At 46.6% G+C, this 25718-nt stretch overlaps 1 protein-coding gene across 2 annotated transcripts in view; it reads left to right on the top strand.

Annotated features, from left to right (window-relative positions):
• Positions 1 to 25718, top strand: part of RRBP1 (ribosome binding protein 1) — a 55712-nt gene that overhangs the window by 7751 nt on the left and 22243 nt on the right. For both annotated transcript variants that reach the window (XM_087818887.1, XM_087818886.1), the window contains exons 2-4: positions 10531 to 12904; positions 22658 to 22806; positions 23982 to 24104. In XM_087818887.1, coding sequence (XP_087675013.1) covers positions 10552 to 12904; positions 22658 to 22806; positions 23982 to 24104 — 2625 coding nt within the window. In that variant the 5' untranslated portion in view covers positions 10531 to 10551. The remainder of the gene's footprint in view (positions 1 to 10530; positions 12905 to 22657; positions 22807 to 23981; positions 24105 to 25718) is intronic.

Below are 25718 nucleotides of genomic sequence, written 5' to 3'. Positions count from 1 at the left end.
GAACTAACTCTCATGCCGTAGTTGCCCTTGTTAGAGAGATGGGAAGGTTTGGCTGCAGAATTCCTTAATCAAAGATGGGCCTTTGCAGAAGGCTTGGAAAGAGGGTCAGATTTTATTGCCGTCTCTTAATCACAAATCTGAGCGGAAAGGCCGCTCCTCTCACTGTAGTTAAGTGAGGGGAGGAGCCCGGCAGTGCTCTGATCTGGAGATTTGAGGTTTTCCTCAGACCCCCTCCCCGCCCAGGTTAATGTACTGAGTGTTGGAATATTAAGTGGATTTCTTAAAAACAAAGGAGCCAGCAGTTGGGTGGCGGAGGTCATTCAGCCCTAACCCACAGTTTCTAACCTGAAAATCTGCACACCTCCTGGAATCCTGTGCAGAGCCCAGGGTTGGTGGTATAAGGACACTGCAGGCTCCCCCCCTCCTGGATTGTTACATATCCAGGTTTGGCTTTGGAAGGCTCCCTAGCACAGTCATTTCTCCTGTCATGTAACAGAAATGATCTCCTTTTTCTTCCAAGAGCTTGGCTGGCTGGGATTTGTGTTGACTAGGAGTGACAACATCGCTAAATGTCAGTAGCTTAAAGAGGAAGGGGCACTGTGTTTCTGGTGATAGGGTGGCCTGCGTGATCGGACTGGGGCTGGGTAGGGCAATTGCTGCATAACATACAGACATCTTCTGAAAGCACTGAAAGATGTGGAAGATACTGAGGAAGACAGGAAGCTGAAATCTCCATGAGGAATAACCCTGGATTGCAAGCACAACCCTGAGGGCATTTGGCGAACTGGGCAAACTGAGTTTTGATGGCACTCTCTGGGCACAGGGGGCAGGATGACAGAAGACCTTCACGCTTAGAGCTGGAACCACAGAGGGCTCCCATACATTCGGGCTGAAGGCAAGTCAGAAGTAGGCCCATTTGCCTGGTGTGAAGTTGAACTCACAAGTTGCCCCTCACGTAGATCCCATGACCTAAATGATAAATTCTCAAGCCGATTTTTAAATTCTTTATTTTAGAGTTGACCTGGACAAAATAGCACTCTTGGTTCAGGCCACAAGCAAACAGATCTTTGAAGGACTGCACCTTTATTCCAGGCTCAGTGAACCCCCAGGTGTAATTTATAGAGGAAAGTGAGGAGCCCCTCATTAAGAGTAACTGAACACAGAGTACAGAGCACCGTGAACGAGGAGAGATCTGTCAGAATACAAGACAGTGGAGTGGTTAACACCAATTTTAAACACCACCTCTGGTCAGAAACAGCTTGGAATCTAGGATCTATTTTTCATTTCTTTGCCTTAAATATATGCCTTTAATGTATGTATTTAAACTAAAACATACATTAAGAAAGAAAAGATAAAAATAAATGAGCTAAGTAAGCATCTCTCTCCAGAAGTTACAGAAGGTAAAATAAAGTTAAACCAATCAGAAGGAAGTAACAGTAAGAAGGAATTAATGAAACAGGAAACAAATATACAGCAGAAAAGTTCAACAAAGCCAAAACTTTATTCTTGCAAAAGATGAATAGTGTTGACAAATATCAAGCAAAATTGACCAAGAAAAAGGCATAAATAATTAATATCAAGAATGTAAGATGGAACGTCACTACAGATGTGGTCAGCATTAGAAAAATGAGTGATTATTATGAAAACTTGTCCTAAATAAAAATAAGTCAGTATCATAGATGTTCATTAAAAATATCTGAAAGATCCAGAGAGGGTGCTGTACCACACATCATAGATAGAAGACTTCTTTCTACCTCTCAACGTGGCAATAGTTTTGCAGGTTCTGACAACATAAATTTCTAGGAAAATATAACTTAAACACTGAACCAAGAAGAGAACCAAGAGCCTAATAAAAAGGATATCTACGACAAGCCTATAGCAAACATCACACTAAATAGCAAGACACCTAAATTTCCCTTTGAGATTAGAAAAAACAGGATGTCTGCTCTCATTCCTTCTCTCTAGCACTGTGTGGGAGGTCCTATCCTGTGCAAAATTCAGGAAAAGTGAAGCAGAAGATTTAAAGATTGGGAAGAAAGGCACAAAAACTGTGATTCATAGGCAATATGCTTTTATATGTAGAAAATTTTTTTTGATCTACAGATATGTTACTAGAACTAGGCAAGGTTGCTGGGGGAAAATCAATTGCATTTCTGTATACCAGCAACAACAGAAAATGAAACCTAAAAGAGAAACATTGGCAATAGTGTAAAAACCATGAAGAACCAGGAAATCACTTTCCAAAAGCATGAAAGTCCCCAAGTGCATCAAAGTTCCTCTACCAGGATACCTGTGTTTTTCTGTTTAGATATGATCTTTATAACCGTATAAATGAGTGACTCCTATCCTGATGTCATATTTAGTAGAGCCTTCATTCAGTGGATGTGCTGAGGTTTGCTTGGTGGATACAGTGAAGAAGAGACTGGTCCCTGCTTTCTGGGAGCCTGATGTCTACTGCAGTTAGAATTCTGTCGTGGGCTAGCACATTCTAACTGTTCATGTCCATTTTGAGAAGTCAGGATTCTTGATTCCTACCTTGTAGGCATGTTGTCTTCATAAATGAGGCAAAGCCTATAGCCTTCTTATAAGCTCTCAGAAGATTTAGGTCTATTTATGTACCTACTTTTCCAAAGACTATTGTGGAGAAATACAAAAACTTGTCAATTCATTATTTTTCCTTAGGCATAGAAATAAATTGAATCTGAAATGGCCGATGAATAAGCAAAGGCTTATAATAGAATACATTTCTATTTTTAGTGTTTAATCTTTCTTTAAAATGAGTAGCATTGTTTCTTTAAAGTAGAAAGTTACTTGCATCCTATTAAAGCATCAAATAAATTATTTCAGACTACATCTTTTAGTTACAGCATTTCTCTTGGTAAAAAAAAATTCAAAAAAAATTCAGTGATTATAATTAAAATTTTAGATCAGGTGATCTGAAAATTACCTTCTCCATTTAGAAATGTTAAATAAAGTGAATAAACCTGCTTTTATTTTATTTATTTTTTTAAAAATTCCATTTCTGTTATAATGAGCAAATCAGTTGTGTTGTTTTATTTTAAATATGTTTTTATTGATTTTTGGAGAGAGAGGAAGGGAGAGGGAGAGAGATAGAAACATTAGTGATGAGAGAGAATTCATTGATCAGCTGCCTCCTGCACACCTCGTGCTGAGGATCAAGCCTGAGACCCAGGCATATGCATGTGTCCTTAGCAGGAATTGAATGGGGACCTCCTGGTACATAGGTCAGTGCTCAACCTGCAGGGCTAAACATGCTTTTAAAAGCATAGCTGAGCTTACAAGATAGTAAAAGAGATTGCCAGAGGTCATAAACCAAGGGTGAGGGGAGTGACTGGCATCCAGGAGTAAATTAACCCTGGGGTGTGGGTGGGATATTGTCAGCCAGAGTCTTTTTGGGTCTTTGGCCTTTGGTTTTAATGTCCAGTTGGGGACAGGGGTTTGTATAAGGTGGGGAGTAGGAGCCTCCCCTCATACACCCAAGTAAAGCCTGTACCCTTGAAGGTCCACACCCTCAATGAAAGGAGACTAGTGGCAAGGGGTGGTAACCTGTGGAGCTTATCTGTTTTGTCCTGAGGCTGGGGAGGCAAAGTCTCCTGAGAATTTGTAACTGGGGGTCCATGCTGGTTGTAAAAAAGTAGTGTAGGGCCTGGTTGAATGAAGCAAAGATAAAACAGCTCTGTAGAGACAACTCCACAACTGAGCCAGGCAGGATTGCCGTTGTTGAAGTCCCACCAAAGATATGATACAAAATCATTATTAAAGGCATAGAAGTAGGTAATGAAAAACATTAATGGGAAAAATAATAGTAGGGGAAAAAACAGAATGGCTTGAAAAGAACAAATAGAATAAGTTAAAGGACCAATTATAGAGCTGGTTAGATTTAGCTAAACAGACAGTTGGTGAAGTGGAACGTATGTCTGAGGAGTTTTCCCAGATGTCTGAGGAGTTAGCACAGAGAGATTGAGGTCTAATTAGGAGTTCTATCACAAAGAAACAGGCAAGAACATTTTCAAATAACTAAGTGGTCAAGGGTTTTCCAGAATTGATGAAAAACATGACTTCTCAAACTCAGCACAATGAGCCTGAATAAGATCAATAAAAATAAGTACACATTGAAAAAGATTTTTAAAAAGGTATTATAAAGAAATGACAAATTGATTGACAGCCTGTTTCTCAATAGTAACTACCCCCCCCCCAAAAAAAAACACACAGAAGACAAAATATATCTTCAAAGCAATGAGAGAAAATAACTGTCATCTATACTCAGTTAATCCATTCAATTTCTTCAGGGCTATAAGGACTGAGAAAATTCATCAAGAATATACTTTGGGAGGACCCAAAAAGAAGGAAGTGAGATGCAAGAAGCATTGATGAGCAAGTAAATTGCTAAACATTTGGCTAATTTATTTTTTTAATTATTTTACTTTTTTAAAAATATATCTTTATTGATTTCAGAGAGTGGAAAGGAGAGGGAGAGAGAGAGAGACAGAAACATCGATGATGAGAGAGTCATTGATCGGCTGCAGCCCGCAGCCCGGGCATGTGCCCTGACCGGGAATCGAACCCCGATCGCCTGGATCCTAGGTCGACGCTCAACTGCTGAGCCACGCCCGGCCGGGCAACATTTGGCTAATTTAAACGAGCTGTTTGGAACAAAACAACAATGGGAAGTCACGGTGTGTGTGATGGAGAAGGGGGATGGGGTGCACCATGGTAGAAAAGGGGCTCACGTCAGATGGAAGGCTGCCAAACTTCAGGCCTTCTACAGGTCTGTTGGGGAAATGACTGGAGGCATTGGTGAAATGAGGTCAAATATGTTTGTTGGGGAAATGTATAGGTAAAAATCATTTTAATTATAATTTTAATAGTCACTAAAAAATAGAAGTGCAATGTATAACTTTTAAACACCATAGAGGAAAAGGGGATATAACTTAAATAGTCCAACAGAATGCAAAAAAAGGTGGGGGAGAGTAAGCAAAGGAAAAAGCATTGTGAATAGGAAGCACAAAGTAAGGGTAGAAGTAAGTCCAGTGTATAGGAAATCACAGTAGATACTGATGAGCTAAGCGTACCCGTTCAGAAGACAAATTGACACACTGGTCTTAAAATAAAATTAAGCTGTACACTATTTTTAAGAGTGCTACTTAAAATATATGAACACGGAAAGGTTTGAAAGTAAAAAATTGAAAATGATTCCAGGTCAATATTAACCCCAAAACAGTTGGAATAACTTTTAAAATGATCAGACATACTAGACTTTAATGAAAAAAACCCCACACAATTTATTGTAGGGATAAAGACAGTCACTACATGATGATGGGAGGGAGGAATAGCAGCTACTTTATCAGGAGGGTGTAACAATTCTGATCCCACATTCACTTAATGCGATGGCCTCCAAATAAAGCACAGATTCCCAGATTCCCAGGAGAAATTGGTAAGTCCATGTTTATAGTAGGAGATTTTTAAAGCTCTCAACTATTAGATTAAACAGGCAAAAAATTACTATCATTCTATAAAAGATTATTAAGCTCAACTATGGATATAGTGGAACCCTTTACTTCATAGATTACACACGTATTTATAAAAATTGACCACAGTCTCACAAAACTCATCAAATATTATACTCTAAATCAGTGTTTTTCAAACTGTTGTGAGCCTCAAAGTCAATTTAGTTGGTTGTGAAAAACCTTTTAACATTTTTTGATGGCATAGAAAATATCAGTGTATCCCACTTATTAATACTGAGTTACTATCTCATGAATGTTTTATTTATGTGTGTATACATACATATGCATACTAGTGTATGTGTGTGCGTGTGTGTGTGTCCGTCCTTGTTCACATAAAAAATTATTTTTATGGATCATACAGAACAGATTCTCTGATGACATTGAAATTAAACGAGTAATTGTCAGTGGTAATTCAATCCCCCACGTGCTTGGAAAGGTAAGGAAACTGCCACCACACAAATCTAAGAGATCATATGGGAATTAGAAAATACTTAAAATTGAACAGTAACGAAAATACTATGCGTTGGAGCTTGTAGGGTGAAGCTACAACAGTACTTAGAGGGAAATTTATTACCTTAAAGATTTTCTACAAGAAAAAAAAAGGCCCAAAAATTAATAAATGTCATGTCAAGAAGTTAGAACAAAATAAACCAATAGAAGCTGGAGGAAGGAATAATGAGAATTACATATACTGGATCACAAACCCAAAAGCTGGTTCAGGAGTTGTCATTGAAATTGAATCAGCGATTTGTAATATCCAGGACATGGAAACAACCAAATGTCCATCCGCAGATGAATGGAGAAGGAAGTTGTGGGACACACACAGGAATATTATTCAGCCATAAAAAGGAGGAACTGCTTTTTGTGACAACATGAATGGACCTTGAGGGCAGTATGCTAAGTGAAATAAGTCAGAAAATGACAAATACCGTATGATCTCACTTATGTATGAAATCTTAACTAAAAAACTTAACACATGGAAAGAGTGATCAGATTTGTGGTTACCATAGGCAGAGGGAAAGGGGAGGGGGAATTGGAGAAAGGCAGTCAAAAGGTACAGACTTCCAGTTGTGAGATAAATAAATATTAGGGATGTAATGTATAATATAATGACATGATGACTGCTGTAAAGTTAAGAGAGTAAATCGTAAGAATTCTCATAACAGGAAAAATAATTTTTTCTTTTTTGTTTTTGTATCGATTTGCAATGATAGATATTAACTAAGCCTATTGTAATCATTTCACGATATACGTAAGTCAAATCATTGTGCTGTACACCTTAAACTTATACAGTGCTTTATGTCAATTATGTCTTGAAACTGGCAGGCACACACCTTCTCTACCAACCTGGACATGGCCTATGGGAAACCCAGTGGGGATTTCAGAAGCAAAGCACCCCAAATGCTGATCTTGAGAGCACATTGTGAGGCATCACTGGCTTTATCATTCCTGGGAATCCGGGATCTCCCATGATGTTCCCACCCAAGCTGACCCTGCAGAGCAGCAGGAAGGCTGGCTTTCACTTAGGTTTCTCTGCTGTTTGTGGTCATACGGCCTTAGCCTTAAAATGCTTCAGTGTATTACTCCTTAAGACTAGGGCTTTGTATTTTTCTGTGAAAGATTTCTTTTTAAAAAATCCTAACCTAGGTATTAGTGGTGGGGATATAATTCCTTTTTAAAAAAATTCTAGCCTAGGAATTAGTAGTGGGGATATAATTCCTTTTTAGAGCAACTCGTTCTGCATAAGTTGGGGAGACACATTTACACTGCTATTAAACATAAACTTGTGTGTGCTGCAGAGGGAAATATTCTCCCAAGCGAGCCTTTCCCGATTCTGAGCTCCCAGCAGAGAATATATTTTGGATCCCATGTTTGCCTAGCTTGAGCAAGATTCAAGGCTGATTTGCAACTTTGGCTTTTCTACCCAAACCACAAGGCTGCACAGGCCCCACAGTGGTTGGAAGGGACAGGCTCTCTTTGTAGTAGCTGGTGACCCTGCAGCTCCCTGGGAGACCACCCCTCAAGCGCAGAGTTGTTGGGAAGCCACTTGGAGCTTATGGAGCCTTCTTTGCCTGGGTGACTCACGTCCCTGGTGTTGTGCTGCCTCGGGAGAAGGGGGCTCTTTCCGAGGAATTCTGTCATCTGAATAGACTGAGTATAGGGATGATAAAGTAGTTTTTGTACCTGAGTGTGTCCACGTTGGCGAAGTTCTGAGCGATCCTTCTGAGGACCTGGTGTTTCGGTTGGTGGGTGCTCACCAAGAAATGGAGGTTGACCATAGAATATTCCAGGGCTTCTTGTTCCTGCCTTCCCAACTCGTGGATCCCTTCAGGGCTAAGCAGGCAGTTTCCTCTTCAACACTTAGCTTGTAAGTGTGTTCCTGGAAGGACTAATTTGGGACAGCCTCTCTTGACTGTCATAAATGAGAGTGCCCTGGCTGTGGGTTGCACCGTGAAAGGTCAGAATCTGCTTGCCCAGGTTGAAGGTTCCATGAGCCCACCTCGGACTTCATTTGCAGAGGTTCCGAGTGGAATGAAAAGTTTGACTTGGTTCTGCAGACCCAGGGTGGTAGACTAGGAGCAGTATCACAGCTACAGCTGACAGTTTCCACCGTGGAAAGCACTTGGGTGAAGTGTCTGTCAGGAGCACATTGAACCCTCTGCCTAGCAGGGTTTTATTAGAAAGGCACAGTGGAGCATTGTGCTTGTTCTGCAATGAGTAATTTTTCTTAGGACATAACGCTGAGACATTTAAAACAGTCTCTCTTCTCAGTTCCTTCTTTTAAATGCCCTATGGTCAAAATTTAGATTCATGATTGTTTAGAAATTCCTACTCTCTTTCCCTTTCCCACTCCCACGGAAAGAGGAATCTCAATTTCGAAGCCAATGACAAGCCTGGACACTGTGTCTAGAGATTTGGAGGGGTTATGCCAGGGAGGGGCGTTCACCTCTCTTGCTCCTCTCTCTTCTCCCCCTTTCAGCTTTCCTTTACCTACCTGTCTTAACACTCATTCTGTTCACTAATTGCATCGCTGATCCTCTGTAGGGGGCTAGGCTCTGTTTCTCACTCTAGTTCAGAGGGATGGGAATGTGCTAACATCAAAATTAGTTGCTAAAAGTTGAGTGTATCCAAATAAATAAACCTCTTGGAGTTTCTCACTAAAGTTGAATCTAGCCTGGCCTGTCAGCCAAGAAAGTGTGGACCAGGCTGCCTCTGACTCTTTGGACTTTGGTCCATGGACAGTAAGAAGGGGTGATCCATCCTCTAGGTTTGAAGTGTGTCACCGGGCAAAGGGCCCCCTCCCCAGGGTGAGGATTGGGCCTGGTGACACTTTCCTCCCTCCCTCTTTGCAGCCTCCGGATGTGAAATTCCAAACCTGGAGTCTTTTATTGCGTGGAAGCCTCCCAAGACTGGTACCTCCCGTTTCCTAATGTGTGAATTGCAGGTTCCATAACTTTTCAGCAGCTATCACTGGCAGAAGGCCATTTTTTCCTCACCAAATTCTTGGTTACTTTTCAGAATTGTAATGAAAAGGTTTCCTGACCCTGCGTAGTTGTATTTATCAACACTGGGGAAAGGGAGGCAACAGAGTAGAGATGGCACACCAGGGGCTTGCTGGCCAGAATGTATATAGCTGAAAGACTAGAAATGTTTGCTTTGACTCATTAATGGCAAATGCCACCAGATGTTAGACCTGGGTCCTTGAAAGACTTCAGAGCCAAGACCGAAATACAAGTGAAAGTTTATTTAGAAAGTCACAGAGGTAGAGAAGTGAGCCATGGAAGATGTGAGCTAGCTAGGCTGCCTGGACATAGATTGGGGGGGGGGGGGTACCATCCTCTGGGTCTTATGGTCTTTTACCTGGAAGTCTTGGGAGGATCTCAATAGAATATTCATCAGCTTTCCAGGAGTGTCTCCTCAGGGTCATGGTCTCCACTGATTGGTCAGCACTAGGGCAGGGGATCATTACCATAGCTGATCTTGATGTCAGCCATGGCCTCACCTGGCCTGGCTTTGCTGCTTTTCTGGGCCTGGAGCTGAAACATAACTGAGGCCTGGGATGTTATCTCTAGTTTGACTAATACTCTGTCTCAGTGGTCAACAGACCTGAGGCTTTGTTCCTAAGATTATTTGATGCATCTTGGGGGCTTAATGCTTAAGGGAATGGTTGTGCAAGGGCTTATATGGGAATCATATGAGGCTTTTCTCCAGCCCCCTTGTTCTTGCTCTAAGGGGTCTACCACATGACTAGTAATATGCCAGGGGAGGAAAGGTCAGAGGAGGGTCCAAATCGCATGATGACCAGCAATATGAAAGGTCAGGGGATCTGAAGTGCATTACCTGCGATATGTTAGGGAAGGAAAGGTCACCCTAGGGGTGTGAGGTCCTACCTTACAGGTGTCCATTGCTAGGCTCCCGGGGCTTTTCACACTCATGACCTTCCATACCTGGCTTATCAAGTTCCTGCTTTGCTTGTGCCTGTTTAACTGCCTACTATATCAGGCTCACATATTTTTCTAATTTGTCAATTTCACATTGAGTAAAGATTTCTGGCCTAATATGAAAAAGAAAAAGCTCTTTTTGCACAGTGCTTACATTTCAGCTATGCCTGGTTGACACCTGCCTCCTAATTTAGTGGGGCATTTTTGCCACAGTCCTCAGTACTCCCCATTGTTTTACTCTTGACCTGTGCTTGTGCTCATGTGCATCTTTAACTCCTGTGGTGGGGAATATCTTGAATTGTGATTGAGGCTTCTGAGTCCCCAGGGTATCACATGCCCAAGTACAGACCTTCCCTCTGCCATCTCTCTAGTGCTTTGTATCTGCTTCTAAGGAGGGGCAGGTGAGAATGTATGGCATCAGAGATTGCCTGGATTTGTTTCTTCTTTGACTTTATCAGTTTGAAGAATTAATGAAACCTTAAGTTTATTGGTGGGGATGGGAATGGAAAAGGAATACCCCAGTTTCTGTAGAAAGTAATCTGTGTGTCTGTGTTTGGCAGGTGAACGGAAAGCAAGCCAGAATGGACATTTACGACACTCAAACCCTGGGCGTTGTGGTCTTTGGTGGATTCATGGTGGTGTCCGCCATTGGCATTTTCCTGGTGTCGACCTTCTCCATGAAGGAGACGTCCTATGAAGAAGCTCTAGCCAACCAGCGCAAGGAGATGGCAAAAACTTATCATCAGAAAGTAGAAAAGAAAAAGAAGGAGAAAACGGTGGAGAAGAAAGGAAAGACCAAGAAAAAAGATGAGAAACCCAACGGGAAGATCCCTGACCACGAGCCAGCCCCTCAAATGACCGTCCTCCTCAAAGACCCAGGGCGGCCACCTGCAGTGGCTGTGGCTCCAACTTCAGTCCATCCCCCTGTGGTCATTTTCCCTATAGCCACGGTGCCAGCCATGCCCCAAGAGAAGCTGGCCTCTTCCCCTAAGGACAAAAAGAAGAAAGAGAAAAAAGTAGCAAAAGTGGAACCAGCAGTCAGTTCTGTGGTGAATTCTGTCCAGGTTCTTGCCTCAAAGGCTGCCATCTTGGAAACCGCTCCAAAGGAGGTGCCTATGGTCGTTGTGCCCCCAGTGGGTTCCAAGGCCACTGGAGCCATGCAGGGCAAAAAGACAGAAGGGACCCAGAACCAAGGCAAAAAGGCAGAAGGAACCCCCAACCAGGGCAAAAAGTCAGAGGGGGCCCAAAATCAGAGCAAAAAGTCAGAAGGGGTTCTGAACCAGGGCAAAAAGGCAGAGGGGCCCCAGAACCAGGGCAAAAAAGCAGAAGGGCCCCAGAACCAGGGCAAAAGGGCAGAGGGGACCCAGAACCAAGGTAAAAAGACAGAGGGACCCCAGAACCAGGGCAAAAAGGCAGAGGGGGCCCAGAACCAGGGCAAAAAGGCAGAGGGGGCCCAGAACCAGGGCAAAAAGGCAGAGGGGGCCCAGAACCAGGGCAAAAAGGCAGAGGGGGCCCAGAACCAGGGCAAAAAGGCCGAGGGGGCCCAGAATCAGGGCAAAAAGGCAGAGGGGGCCCAGAACCAGGGCAAAAAGGCTGAGGGGGCCCAGAACCAGGGCAAAAAGGCGGAGGGGTCCCAGAGCCAGAGCAAAAAGGTAGAGGGGCCCCAGAACCAGGGCAAAAAGGCAGAAGGGGCCCAAAACCAGGGTAAAAAGGCAGAGGGGGCCCAAAACCAGGGTAAAAAGGCAGAGGGAGCCCAGAACCAGGGCAAAAAGGCAGAGGGGGCCCAGAACCAGGGCAAAAAGGGAGAAGGGGCCCCCAACCAGGGCAAAAAAGTAGAGGGGGCCCAGAATCAGGGTAAAAAAGCAGAGGGGGCCCAAAACCAGGGTAAAAAAGCAGAGGGGGCCCAAAACCAGGGTAAAAAAGCAGAGGGGGCCCAAAACCAGGGTAAAAAAGAGGAGGGGGCCCCCAGCCAGGGCAAAAAGGCAGAGGGGAGCCCCAATCAAGGCAAAAAGGTAGAAGTTCAGAATCAGAGCAAAAAGGGGGAGGGAAACCCAAACCAGGGTAGAAAGGCAGAGGGAGCCCAGAACCAGGGCAAAAAGGCAGAAGGGGCCCCAAACCAAGGCAAAAACACCGACGGGACCCTCAACCAAGGTAAAAAGGTAGAGGGCACATCCAACCAAGGTAAAAAGGCAGAGGGGGCCCCCAACCAGGGCAAAAAGGCAGAGGGGACCCCCAACCAGGGCAAAAAGGCAGAGGGGGCCCAGAACCAGGGCAAAAAGGTAGAGGGGGCCCAGAACCAGGGCAAAAAGGTGGAGGGGGCCCCCAACCAAGGCAAAAAGGTGGAGGGGGCCCCCAACCAGAGCAAAAAGGCAGAGGGGGCCCAGAATCAGGGCAAAAAGGCGGAGGGGGGCCCCAATCAGGGCAAAAAGGCAGAGGGCACCCCCAACCAGGGCAAAAAGGCAGAGGGGGCCCAGAATCAGGGCAAAAAGGCAGAGGGGGCCCAGAATCAGGGCAAAAAGGCGGAGGGGGCCCAGAATCAGGGCAAAAAGGCGGAGGGGGCCCAGAATCAGGGCAAAAAGGCGGAGGGGGCCCAGAATCAGGGCAAAAAGGTGGAGGGGGCCCAGAATCAGGGCAAAAAGGCAGATTCAGTTGCTAATCAGGGCACAAAGGCAGAGGGTATTGCGAACCAGGGGAAAAAAGCAGATGGGGCCTCCAATCAAGGCAAGAAGGCAGAGGGAACCCCAAACCAGGGCAAAAAGTCAGAAGGGTCCCCCAACCAAGGCAAAAAGGCAGATGCATCTGCCAATCAGGGTAAAAAGGCAGAGTCAGCTCCTAACCAGGGCAAAAATGCAGATATGCTTCAGAGCCAGGAGGCACCAAAGCAAGAGGCTCCTGCAAAGAAGAAGTCTGGTTCAAAGAAGAAAGGCGAGCCTGGTAAGTAGCTTTGATTTCTTTATGAACTTGGAGGAAAAGGCTATCTTAAAATGGCTTATTGATTCCCTTTAGCCGGGGAAGCCATCTATATCAGTTAGCTATTGCCACAACAAGGCTGCATAACAAACATTTCCGATTTCAGTGACTTACACCGGCAGTCATTCTTGCTCATGCTTCTGTAGAATTGGCTGGAGGTTGACTGATCTGGGTTGGCTCTGCTGAGTGGCTCTGTTCACACTGTGGTTCAACTGGGTTTGACTCCTTTCTGCAGGTTGAGCGTAGGTCTCTTCCACATGTGTTCATTCTGGGGCCCAGGCTGAGACTTCAGCGACTCTCAGGGCAGAGACCCTTCTCATGGTGATGACAGAGTTATAGGGCACATTTCAAACCAGTGTCCTATTGGCTAGAGCAAGTCATGTAAGTGAGCCTGAATTGGGATGGCAAATCTTGCTTAAATGTCTGGCTGCCTCCTGCAAGCCTTTTCTGTTGTGTATGGCACCTGGTATTTTAGCATAGCCTCATTCATTTCTCTGTGTGTGTTGAGTGATAATGTTTTCAGGGAGCAATGGTTTTCACCCCTCCCACCCCCAGAGTCCTGTCTTCCTTACCCTCTATCCCAGTTATTTAATGGAGCATTTTATATATATAAAATAATATACATTAATTTCTTGTTATCTTTTTAGTTCATATTACTGTAGAAATTGGGCCAGTGAGTTTCTATTTCATGTTCATCACTCCTTGCTAAAATAATCTTGTTTTCCTAGTAGATTTGGAAAATGAATTGCATTTGTCTTGATGAGGCATACGAAGGGGTCTGAAATGTTTGGACCTATGCTGGGTAGCACAAGGTCCTATGTTTTTAGCTGGGTTTCCCTTTCTTGCCCCTTAGTGAAGTTATATTACCTTTTCTCAGGCTCCCACCCCCAACTTTTAGGTGGCGGCATTTGTTTAGGCAGCACTCTGCTTCATATGAGGGGACCCATCCTCTGTGAGTGGCTTTGGGCTCCTGCTGAGGATCAGGGACCAGCCACCTGGCCCCATAGGTCAGGTCAGCCTCTCAGGCCCTTGAAAGCCAAATCGCTCAGCCTCAGCCCTGCTTCCACAGGCTGGAGGGAGGGCACACTGCCCTCTTTTAAGGTAATGTTCATCTTGTCATTACATCTTATATGTGGAGTTTAGTGTTCCAGAATTAATCTGACTCATATTTAGCATCTGTGGCTCTGACTGTGTTGCCGAGTGAGAAGCAGGCCATGTTCTTTTCACAAAGTTATGCCTCATGTCCCTTGAGTTAGCCCCAGCTGCATGCTCTTGACCTTGCCTACCAACTGAGGTTGAGCTTCTCTGTGTCTGTCCAGGGTTTTTCTACCTCCAGCTTCTCCAGGGCTATGCATGCCCTGGAGAAGGGAACTGTGGTCATAGCTCTGGGTGGGTTGGCTGGCCCTGGGTGTCCAGAAACTCAGGGACCTGGAGAGTAGCCTTAGTTGGCGGGGAGGTGGCCTGATGACAGTGGGGAAGTACTTGGGGAGTAGGTTCCCAATCACTGGTGTGGAGCAGGCCAGGAAGGGAGTTCTTCCTCCAAATTGAGGAGATTTTGACTCAGAGAAGGTTCCAGGGCCATGAGGTTTTGACCATGGGCACCAAAGAGCTAGAGTCTAGGTCTGTGTTGTCCACTATGGAAGCTGCTAGTCACATGGGGCCATCCATGTAAGTTAACATTTGAGTCAATCAAAAGTCAATAAAATGAAAGAATCTGTTACACTAGCCATGTTCCAAATGCTCAGTGGTCACATGTGGCCAGCAGCTGCCCTTTGGGGCAGTACAGATGAAGGAAAATGTTTCCATCAGCACAGTAACTTCTGCTGGACAGCGCTACTCTAAACAAGAGTCATTAGGGTGATGGTCTCTTGGGTCACCTTACAGGTGACTCTGCAAACAAATGTGCTTGTAGCCTTGTGGTACATGTAGCTCCTTTCTGCTTTGTTCTGTCTGCCTGTGTTCTGAGTGGGGTGGGGGTGAGCTCCTGTTGTCTTCCATAGCACAGTGAGATGTGGCAAAGGAGGTCATGGAGGCTACGGCTGGCCATGACATGTGACAAATCAGTAGCAAAACCTGCCCCAGAGCTGGGGTCCACCAGAGGCAGGGTTGCTTCCTTAGTCATCACCAGATGGGGCCCTCTCTGACAGATGCCCAGAGGGAGACCCAGCAGGTGTGGAGGCGGGCACAGGACACACTTCTACAGGTCCAACTTGGAACTATTCCAGAACTTGTGATCTAATTTTCCTACAAGAGCAGATCAGGGCCACGTGACAGCTTTTACCACTTGTCTGAGGCCAGATTTGACAGTGAACACCTGCCTTCCTAATCCTTGCTTTTTAAAATTTGTTGCTTTTTAAATATGTGCTTCCAGCAAACAAAATTCAAGCGGTATAGACTGATGGAGGGTGAAAATACAAAGTTTTTCTTTCCATTTTGTCCCATTTACCACTCACTTCCCAGGGGGACCCCCAGGAGATACTCTGCTCATCACATCAGACGCATTGGATGGGGCCTACAGTGCACGCAGCTTTGGAACTGGCTTTCTTTACTTACAAGCGTACTGGTGACATCTCCTACAGGGCTGCCACTTTTCAGAGCATGAATGTGTCATTATTTAAATGACGTTAAGTAGTGTGTGGTTTTTTGCTGCTAAAATTATATATTGTGTGAGTATCTCTAGAAAATAGACATGTGACCTAGACATGTGATCACTAAGTCAGAAGGTAGGTACGTTTTTAATTTAGGAAGACAAGACAGCCTCACTCTTCAAACACATTTCACTATTTACCATTGTCGCAGAGCACAAGAGGCCCACATGAATGCTTCCATCGCCCTCCTGCTGACTGCTGCTCGTGGCACCATGGAAATGGTGACAGTTTCAGGGGAGGGTCATAAATGCAGGTGTGGAACAAGGAGAAAATACCTGTTTATGAAACAAAGGGCATGTTGTCTTGTCTCAGTGTTTGGAGAAGAGGGAATTCACGGAACCATAGAGAAGTGGAAATTTCCCAGAATTAAAGCTCCTAAGCGTTCGCAGTGCCATGCGGACCTCCGTTGATTCATTCTCTGATAGTTACTCAGCCCGTGTGCGTGGTGCCCGTTAGGAAAGCCATGTTTCTTTCACAGGAAATGTGTGTATGTGGTGGTGGTGGTTTTTTAAAAACCTATTTTTGTCCTCAGTCCTTGCTTGCATAGTTATGATGGCCTGCCTCCCCCAAACCTAGCGTGTGCTATGGGCATGTTAGCATTACACTTTCAGGAGAGCTGTTTGTCCTAGGACCTGGAAGTAAGTTCAGATTAGCACGGTGTGGGTCTAGGCCCTGGATAAACCAAGACTTAGCCTTGGCATGTACAGGATGCTCGTGCTGGAGACTCCCCATTTAGATGTGCTCTAGGACATAGGGCTTCTGCTGGAGCTTGGTTTGCGTGGAGTAGCAGCTGAGCAAGGCCGAAACCAATGGATGCCCTGGGCATGGCCCTCCTCTCTTGGATGGCTTTATACCTGACACACTCCCTGTCTACAGATGCAGACTTTACTCTGGGGCCAGAAGGCCACTAGGACAGGGTCCAGTAGAGCCCAGCCACCCTCCAGGAGACAGGTGTTTACAACCCCATGATGACCACATTGTCAGACACACAGCCCATGTGGGAGAAAGAGGGCATCTTTGGGGGACAGGATTATGGGTAAAACTTAGTATTTTCTTTTCACTCTTCTGCATTATTTCCCAGTTTTTCTGTAACATGTATTTTTTTAAATAGAAAAGAAACAAAAACTCTATTATTTGTCTGAGTCAAATAAACAGGCCCTCGTTGTACCAACCAGAACTCCTGTCCTTTTGAGTGCTGTGAGCAGTGCAGCCCTGACCAGAGGTCCCCTGAGCGTCCTCTGAGCAGCAGAAAGATGTCCTTGTACTTTTAGGGGGTCAGGTGGAGAAAGAAAGTGGCCAGTTCTTCTCATGCCTGCCCCAGGCCTGGGTTCCCAGTAAATGCTCAGGAACTGAGCTTAGAAGGAAATGTGAAGGTGGGTCTTGCATTTGCGAACCGGGGGCCTAGCAGCTGCATGTTGTGCCAGGCTCAACAGGCCACTCCTCCCTCTGCCAGAGCGAGCAGGTGGAAATGTAAATAGGATCATGTTTTATAACCTAATGAATGGGACAGGGGTCACCAGAGGTCAGGGAGATGTGGAGAAATTTTCAGATCTACCAGGAAAACTTTACTCAAGGTGTCTGTAGCTTAGCAGGGGCCTCATCTTCAACTGTGTAACTTGATAAGGAAACCACCCCTTCCTTCCTCCTGTTCCACCTCCCTTCCCCCCATGCTGTCCTTTGTGCTGTGGGCTTGCTGTGTCTGGGGCCTGGTGCTGGGGCAGCACAGGGAACGTGATGCCATTGCTCTCAACCAGATGTTTGGTTAGGTGCTTGGTTCATGAAGTTCTCCTCCATGAATGTATGCCCCTAACATTCCGAAAGGTAGATTTGTATTTTTACCTGTTTTACAAAAACAGAAACCCAAGCTCAGCTCTGTTTTGAGACATCCCAGAAATACGCAGCCAGCAAATGCCAAGGCAGGGATCAGAGCTCGAGCCTGAGCCTCTGTGGCGCCCCCTGAGGGCTGAGGCGCCAGACAGCTGTGTGTTGAGAGTAAGTTTGATACTCTTTCTTTTGAACTTAGCTAAGTTCTTCAGGGTCTGCAGCTTTGAAGGGATCTCTGTGGGGCTTCTGAGCCTTTATTCACTTTCTCTTAGTTCTTCAGATCCATTTCTTTTCTTTTTTAAAAGAACAAAAGCATCTCCTAGGGAAGCAAGCCAAGTATTAGTGTGGGACTGCCACGTCTTAGAGAAGCTGTAGGTGGTGTTCATGGTTCAGATATGAAGTTGATTTTTTTTGGAATTTGAGGGGAATAAAGTCATGCAACTTATGGATTTAAAAAAAAATCCATTAGACATCATGAAGAGCACAATTTCCCAGTTAGCTAACAGATCGCTTTTTTCTCCAATCCAAGGAAACAGCCATAGTTGCTTCTGCAGCGACGCACACTCCCCAGATTCCCTCTGTGGCTCTGCTGCGTGAGTACCACGTGTCCTGTGTCTCCTCCGCCTGTCTTAACTGGCACTTTCACCCCAGCTTACCTTTTCAGGCCCAGCCTTTTGTAAACTGCCAGATACACAGTAGGTCCATACTTTGTGTATGAGGACCACCTGGATCTGGCTGCCCTAGGCAGGACTGCCAGGCACCTGCAACAACAGCTGGAGTTGAGCTGGAGCCGTGGCAGGGCTATGGCAATAGTCTCCCATTGATCACCAGCTGTCTGGAGCTCAGGAGGCAGTTACTGGAGAGGTTCCTATGCCCTCTGTGTTGAGTTAGTAAGCTGGACATGAGCAGTGCCAGGAGAGTTCCAGGAACTGTGTACTGGAGGGGCTGGTACTAAAGCAGTGCTGGGCTGTGGGACCCAATGAGTCTTCTTTGGCTGGAACCTGCCAGCTGGGGAGCCTGGTAACTATGCAGGTAGAGAGAAATTTTTCCCAAAGGACCCCAGTTGACAGAGATTCCTGTGTGCCTTTTTTTGAAAGACACGTTTAATTTTAAGTGATTAAGCCTCCATTGTGGTCACAAAAGGGAGCTTAGTTTTGGAATTTGAAGCATTATGCCCATTATCTGAGTTGAGAGCCCAGGAAGGAGATGGCTCCTTGCTTACCTCTTTGCGCTGCCCCTTTAACCTGCTGTGTGAGGACAGCAGTGCAAGGCAGGAGTCAGAGGGTCCACAGCCTGTGGTGCTCTGTCCATGGAGGGCAGGCTCCTGGGCACCCCCTTTGTATGACTTCCATTCCATTAATGGGAGTAGGAGAAGGGGCAGAATTGCTTAAGCCACCCTGAGCTCTCCCTCCTAGGTGCACTGTCCGGGCAGAGGTCAGCGTCTGCGACTGGGGCTTGAAGGTGGCCCTGTGAGTGGATTCTTCAGTGCTTTACCCTGTAGCAGGCATTGTTCCAGCCAGCTGCAGTGAGGCTGTAAGGGAGGAACAATCACCCCCAGTTCACAGATGAGGAAACAGGCAAACAGAGGTGAAGCCACTTGTCCAGGATGAGCAGGCAGGAAGGAGCTGAGCTGGAATTCGAGCTCAGGCCACCAGGGGCCTTGTTGTGACTATGGTGCCTTTGCCCAAGGGCAGAGGTGACATGAAGGCTGGACTTGACCCATGGTTGTGTTTGGTTAGCCCCACAGTGGTTTTCTTTATCTGTTTTTCATTGAGGTTGCTGTCAGCACTAAAGGTCAGGAGATGGCACATAAAAATCTGTTTCCAGCTCTCCTAAACAAGTCCGCAGCCCTGAGGCTTCTGGTTCAGATCATGAGGTCCATCGCCTGGAGGTGAAGGAACATGCCCAAGGCCACCCTGCTCAGAAGAGGCTTCCCCCTGAGCCCAGGCCTGTCCCATCCCTGCCAGACAGGCGCCTGGATTACTCCAGAGCAGTGGGATGCTGCCTCTCCCTCTTCACTCTCCTGCTGCCTCATTCCTCCCCTGGCCTCCCTGGCCTGTTGCTGGTATTGCAGATTTACCAAAGTAGGCAAAACATCAGCTACAGGAGCAGGCCCTCAGTGAGCTGATCTCATAAGATTTCACTGCCTCACAGTCTTTATGAAGTCTGTGGTTGGAGAGATTAGATGTTGAATCTTTGACAAATTTATTTAAGTACCTTAAGATTTCACAATACCAAGGATTATTTCTAATCTTCTGAGTATTGGCTGGAGACGTGTGATGTGCAGACACGTATTAACTCCTGTTAGTATGCTGTTTGTTGATGTAGTCAGTGTGCCTGTCTCCTAGTAACGGGTACCTCGTCAGGGTGGGCTTAGTGCTGCTGATGTGGCGAGAGGATCTTGAAACCGAGATAAATGTGACCCCCACAGATGTCCACAAGTTCTGGTTCCTGCTTCCACGTCTTTTTTCCTTTCAGTTTTACTTCCCTGATTTGGGAACCATAGAGACAGCACCATTCTTACCTAAAAGACTTAATGAAAATGTAAAGTTATAGCCCTCTAAAAATAATGTAGAAGATAGTGTTTGTATGAGGATGGAGAAGGCCAGGAAAGTTTCTGTGAGGGGAATGGATAGGGGAGAATTAAGTTTTGCTGTACATAGCTTTGGATTGTTTCACTTGTTAGAAGTTTTTATTTGTTCATTACTATATCTAATAAAATTTAATATAATTACACTTAAAGTTTAATTAAAGATATATTAGAATGACACTCTCACAGAGTACTCTCAGAAATGGTTTGTGGACTGGGTGTCTTGGGGTCCATCTCTCCTAGACCTCCAGGAGGGAATGCACATTTCTCAAGACCAGTGGGTGATTGATGCTTGTGAAGGAAATGACATTTCACAGACAAGTGTAGTTGTGTTACCTTGATGTTCCCTTCACCCCAGCAGTGCACTTGGGGCCTCAGGGGGCCTAGAAGGATGGCCTTCAAGAGAGGCCCAAGCCCGTGGTCACTCTGAGGCCTCTGTGGGGACAGGGGCTGCCAGGACTTAAGCGGGGAGTGCTTTGGGGTCCCTGGGGCTGAAAAGGAGCCAACTGGCCTGTCTAGTAGTAATACAGTGTGAGCCACATGTGTGCACCATGTATGGAATTTAAACCTTCCTAGTAGCCACATTTAAAAAGGCAAACAAGAAACAAATGGAATTCATTTTAGGATGTATTTTATTTAACCCAGTTTATCCAAAATATTATAATTTCAACATACAATCAATATAAGAAATTATGACAGATATGTAACTTTTTTATATGGAATTTTTGAAATCCATAGTGTACCCCCACTTGTCACACACCTCAGTTTACATTTCCTTTGTCCAGTAGCCCCTGTGGCTGGTGGCCAGTGTACCAGACAGCCCAGGAGTGGACTTTGTGAGTGATCACAGGAAATTGTCTGTGCAGTGATCAGCTTCAGAGAGACTGTGCTGCCCAGTCTTACTCCAGTGGTGTATTTGAAACGAGTGGTCCTCCTTCTGGAAAACACTGGCAGTAAACATCTGTCTACAGGCTGAGGGAGGAAAACAGGAAGCCCTTAAACCAAAATGCTATCAGTGGGGTTTTCTCCTGATAGTGAACTAGAGAGTGTTTTTAATTTTCTTTTGGCTTAGCTGTACTCAGAATTTTTTTCTAGTGTTCATAAGTTTACCATTAAAATTACTGCTTATTTTATATATATTTCAATGAAAAGACAGAAGGCTAAAGGGGATAGGCCTTCCCCCACCCACACAACCACCCATTTTCAGTATACCCTTGAGCTCTTAGACCTTTAATGTCACCATGGTTATTTCTAATCTTGAGGTTCACCAAGGTAGAAAGCTCTAAAATGAAGGTGCTCATAGCAACCAGCTCCCCCATGTCCCACATTCCCCTTCTTAAGGTATCATGCTAAATGTTTTGATTTGTGATGAAAATATTGTGACAAGCCAGAGAATTTAGGGTTGCTATGGAAACCTCCTGCATTCATTGTCCTTGGTGAGGTGGGCTTAGCTAAAGGGGCCGCTACAGGTCAGCTTGTTTTCTTGGTTTCAGCTCATTTTTGGCCCTGTCACTTAGTGGTAGGGCAGCTTTGAGCCTCAGCATAAGGAATTCCCCGGGCATTTCAGGCAGGGCTCCTGCTAGACGGGGCACCTCAGTTCAATCTTTCTTGCTTTGAGAGCCTGCAATGAGAGCAAAGTTTTTTGAGGGGTGGCATCAGAAGTGTTTCAGAAGTGACCATCAGTTTTCGGCAAATGTCTCTGTCTCCTCCAGAGGTCACTAATGGACTGAGGAGGGCTCAGGCCCATTCTGGAAGAACCCAGCCCAGCATCTGTCTCCTAAAATGTGCCTAAGCTTTATCCAGGGAGAGCCGGAAATCGTGTTTGAACCTGGATGTGTGGGAGGCAGCCTCCTTTTCCCTGGGGCCTCAGAGAAGCAACCTTGGAGACCTGGGCCTTTTGCTTTCCATGCTTCTCCCCTGGCCATGGGGTGCAGCTGTGGGCACCTGTGTTTGTGGGGGATTACAGGCTCACTGGTCATCAGGGCCACAGGGCCATAGGGCTTGGTCATGCAGGGGGTGAGCCTTGCTGGGCTGTTTGAGAAAAAAAGGAAGAAAGAAGGATCCTATCTGAGAAAGAAGGAAAAAGCACCTTTGCCTTGATTAATTCTGCTTATTTTGATCATAAGGGTGGGGAGTATCTCCCTCAACCCAGGAAAACTCCGCCTTTCTTTGCTTGGGGACCTCCTCGGCTACCTTTGGACAGTCAGGAAGGTTGAGCAAGGCCCTCAGTCTATTCCATTTCTGAGTACAGACAGTCCCCGACTCACCCATCATTCCTACTATAGTCTTTCAACTTTATGATGATTTGAAAGTGATACACATAATAAATTGCATGAGATATTCAACACTCTCTTATAAAATAGGCTCTGTGTTTGATGACTTTGCGCAACTGTGGCCTAATGTAAGTGTTATGAGCACGTTTAAGGTCAGCTAGGCTGAGCCATGATGTTCAGTAGGTTAGGTACATTAAATGCATTTTGGCTTACAATGTTTTCAATTTACGATGAATTTGTTGGGACGTAAACCCATCGTAAATCAAGGAGCCGTACTCCAGGCAGCTGGACAGAGTCCTCAGCTCTGACTGGCTCCTGCTGCTTCGGGGTGTGAGGGGCTTGGTTACTTATGTCTGAGTCCCTGCTCCTTCCCTCTGCACAGGGCCCCTGGACACCGACAGTCCTCTCTACCTCCCCTACAAAACGCTGGTCTCCACAGTCGGAAGCATGGTCTTCAGCGAGGGTGAGGCCCAGCGGCTGATTGAGATCCTGTCTGAGAAAGCTGGCATCATTCAGGACACCTGGCATAAGGTGGGCCCACACTCCCCTGTCCACATTCAGTGGCCTCTGCAGCTGGCCTGGGTAGTTGTGCCCTTATTCTCTCCCACTCAGGGACCTGTGAATTGTAGTGGTTACCTGGTCCTAAGGCTGGTCACACCTGGCTGGCTAAGCTGCACAGGGAACAGCTTCCACTTACCTTTCTCAGCAAAACCCTGCTGCCCTTTCCCAAGCAGAGGCTGCGTGAATCACCTGGCACATCCTTTGGCTTTAGCCACAGACCAGCTTTGGCCGGACCACTGAAACACAAAGAACCAGTGCAGAGCTAGGGATGGAACACAGTAGCTGGGGCCTGGCCGGTTTGTGGCCAGGGCTCCGGGTGCAGGAAGGAATGTGTGTAGGGATACACTGTGAGTGAGGGAACCCTGTGATGGGCCCAGAAGCACCTTCCCTCCTGCTGTTGGCCAGTTCAGAGGCTGGCCAAGTGCTGCGTGACACATATTTATTTGTTCCTTAATCAGAGTTGGAGTTGTAGGAAATTTTGATGGAGATTTTTGTAACAGCTTAGTGGTTCAAGACGTTGGTGAATGTCCTGAGAGGCCAGTGGGGCTTCCCCTGCTCCTTGCCCTTGCTGAGCTGTGATGGGTCATGCAGTCTCAGGGAGCTGCTCACTTAGTGAGCATGGGGGGAGGTTTCCTGGGTGTGAGTGGCTGGAGAAGGTCAGGATGACCACTCTCTCTGAGGAGAGAGGCCTGAACTCCCTTCAGGTTACTGTCCCCAGAATACACTTCCCCTCCCATGGCTTCTGTGCTTCAGCCAGCAGCCTATAGGCTATACACAGCCACTAACAGTGGGCACTGGAGCAGAAACAATGGCCACTGCCCTCAGTGGGGCAGGAAGAGGCCCTGGCCACCATTGACCCGAGTTCATCGGAAACACCATGCTTCTAAAAACTGCCTCAAAGATGCTTTTGCTAAACAGCTTCTGTGCACGTGGGTTCTGGAGGCTCTACAGAGTGGGTGGCTAAGGCAGAGGTGCCTCCCCCCAGAAGTGTCTGGAATCATGTTGGAATCTGCTTGTCTTGAAACTCCTCCTACTTCATTGGTACACTGCTCTTTTCCTGGGTCAGGTTCTGATTGCTGGGTTGGGGGGACAAACCAAGGGTCTGTCTGTACCCTCTGTTAATGTGGCTCTGTGGACATTTCTAGGCCACGCAGAAGGGTGACCCTGTGGCGATTCTGAAACGCCAGCTGGAAGAGAAGGAAAAGCTGCTGGCCACAGAGCAGGAAGATGCGGCTGCTGCCAAGAGCAAACTGAGGGAACTTAATAAGGTACTGCTGAGCGCAAGCCCTGTCCCTGCGCCCCTGGGCTGTGGCCAGGGCTGCCCCTGGATTGTGGGGTCGCCTCCCCACTGTGGCTCCTCACTCGGGCCTGCCAAATGTAACTCCCTCAAACCAACGCCCACTGCGACCCTGGCGCCTGAGGCCAGCCTGTGAAGCCCCTGTGGTGGCTGCCTTCTCAGGACTAAGTGCAGGGTCGTTAAGTAGGGGCTAGGGCCCTCAGTATGCGATGGGGGTGCGGCATGACGTCACTGGCCTGCCCCACAGTGGCAGGCCATCGTTTTAGGGCATACACCCTGGAAGGAGGACGGGCACAGTTGGTCCACAGTAGTTCTCTTGAGACTTGGAGCAAACACTCATGGGGAACTGGGCAGGGGGTGCTGCTTTTCTCCCTTTCTGCTGTCTGTGGAGTGATCCTACAGGGAAAGCCTGTTCTTGTGTCAGCTGATGGCTGGTGTGTAACCTTTGTACTTAGTGAACAACAGTCAGATGAGTCAGGCACATGCACAAGGGGCTGCTCTCTGCTGCCAGAACTCACTGGGGCTTCTCCCCTCTCCTGAGGAGAATGTCCTGGTGCCCTAGCCTGTGGGCTAGGTTTTCCCAGCAAAACACTGAGCATTGCTCGCACCCTCTCCCTGCTTACCTGCCTCCTCCATTGGTGCAGGAGGCGCAGAGGGATTGCCTGGGCCTCGGGATGCCTCACGATGTCTGGGCTGCAGCCCCTCCTCTGGGCATCTCCATCTGCCCATTGGAGAAGAATCAGAAATGAGGCAGCCTGAGTTTCTGTCCTAAATCGGAGGGCTATGGCTCTGAGCCAAATGACAAAGTTTGGTGGGAGACGGCAGGAGTAGAAGACGAGCCTTTGGTTGATTACTCTTGGTTAATGCTCTGCCCAGGAGAAGGAAAGAAAAAGGCAGGTCTCGGCCTTCACTAGAGCTTGGTAGCTTCTGCCCAGGGCAGGGTGTGGGTGCCTCTCTTCTCAAATCTGTCCACACGTGGCCTTCATGCGAGCCTACCTTTTGTTGGTTAAATGCAGGGTGGCTGGAGCCATTTGCCCTCCTCCCAAGAGCTGATTGCACATGTCTCTTCCTGGTAGACACTCCGTAGTGTGCCCTATGCCAGGAGCATTTACACCATGGAAGTGGGCCTGCACTACAAATCACAGCCCTCCCTCTTGAGAGCCAGCTGACCAGCACACTACTGGTTAAGAGTCTGTGGTTTAGGGGAGCCATTCTTTCATACCCTCTTTCTGGATGAACTGATAATGCCTGTGAAAATTTGTTGACACCCCCAAAGTAAAGTTCAAGTGAGAAGAAATAGGAGTGAGAGTTTCCACGGCTGGTTGGTCATGTGGTTGCCTGGCTAGTTCCTTGCATTCGGCAGGTGTGATGAGTGAATAGGTGCAGCCTCTGACAGTTATGTTGGCCTCTTCCCCACTGCTGGTGTCTCGGCCACCTTGGGCAAGTGCATCCTGCAGAGGTCCTTTAGACACTGCCCCTTGTGCCGGACACTTACTGCTCTCCCTCAGTGGTGGCTACTTCACAAGATTTCCAAAGCCACCGTGGCAGCTAGTTTACAAACCCTCCCCTCAGGCCTAGATACATT

Source organism: Miniopterus natalensis, chromosome 7 (assembly GCF_054644295.1).
Source record: "Miniopterus natalensis isolate mMinNat1 chromosome 7, mMinNat1.hap1, whole genome shotgun sequence".
NCBI lineage: Eukaryota > Metazoa > Chordata > Mammalia > Chiroptera > Miniopteridae > Miniopterus > Miniopterus natalensis.
Note: the sequence above shows the minus strand (reverse complement) of the source record. Positions and strands in the feature narration are given on the sequence as shown.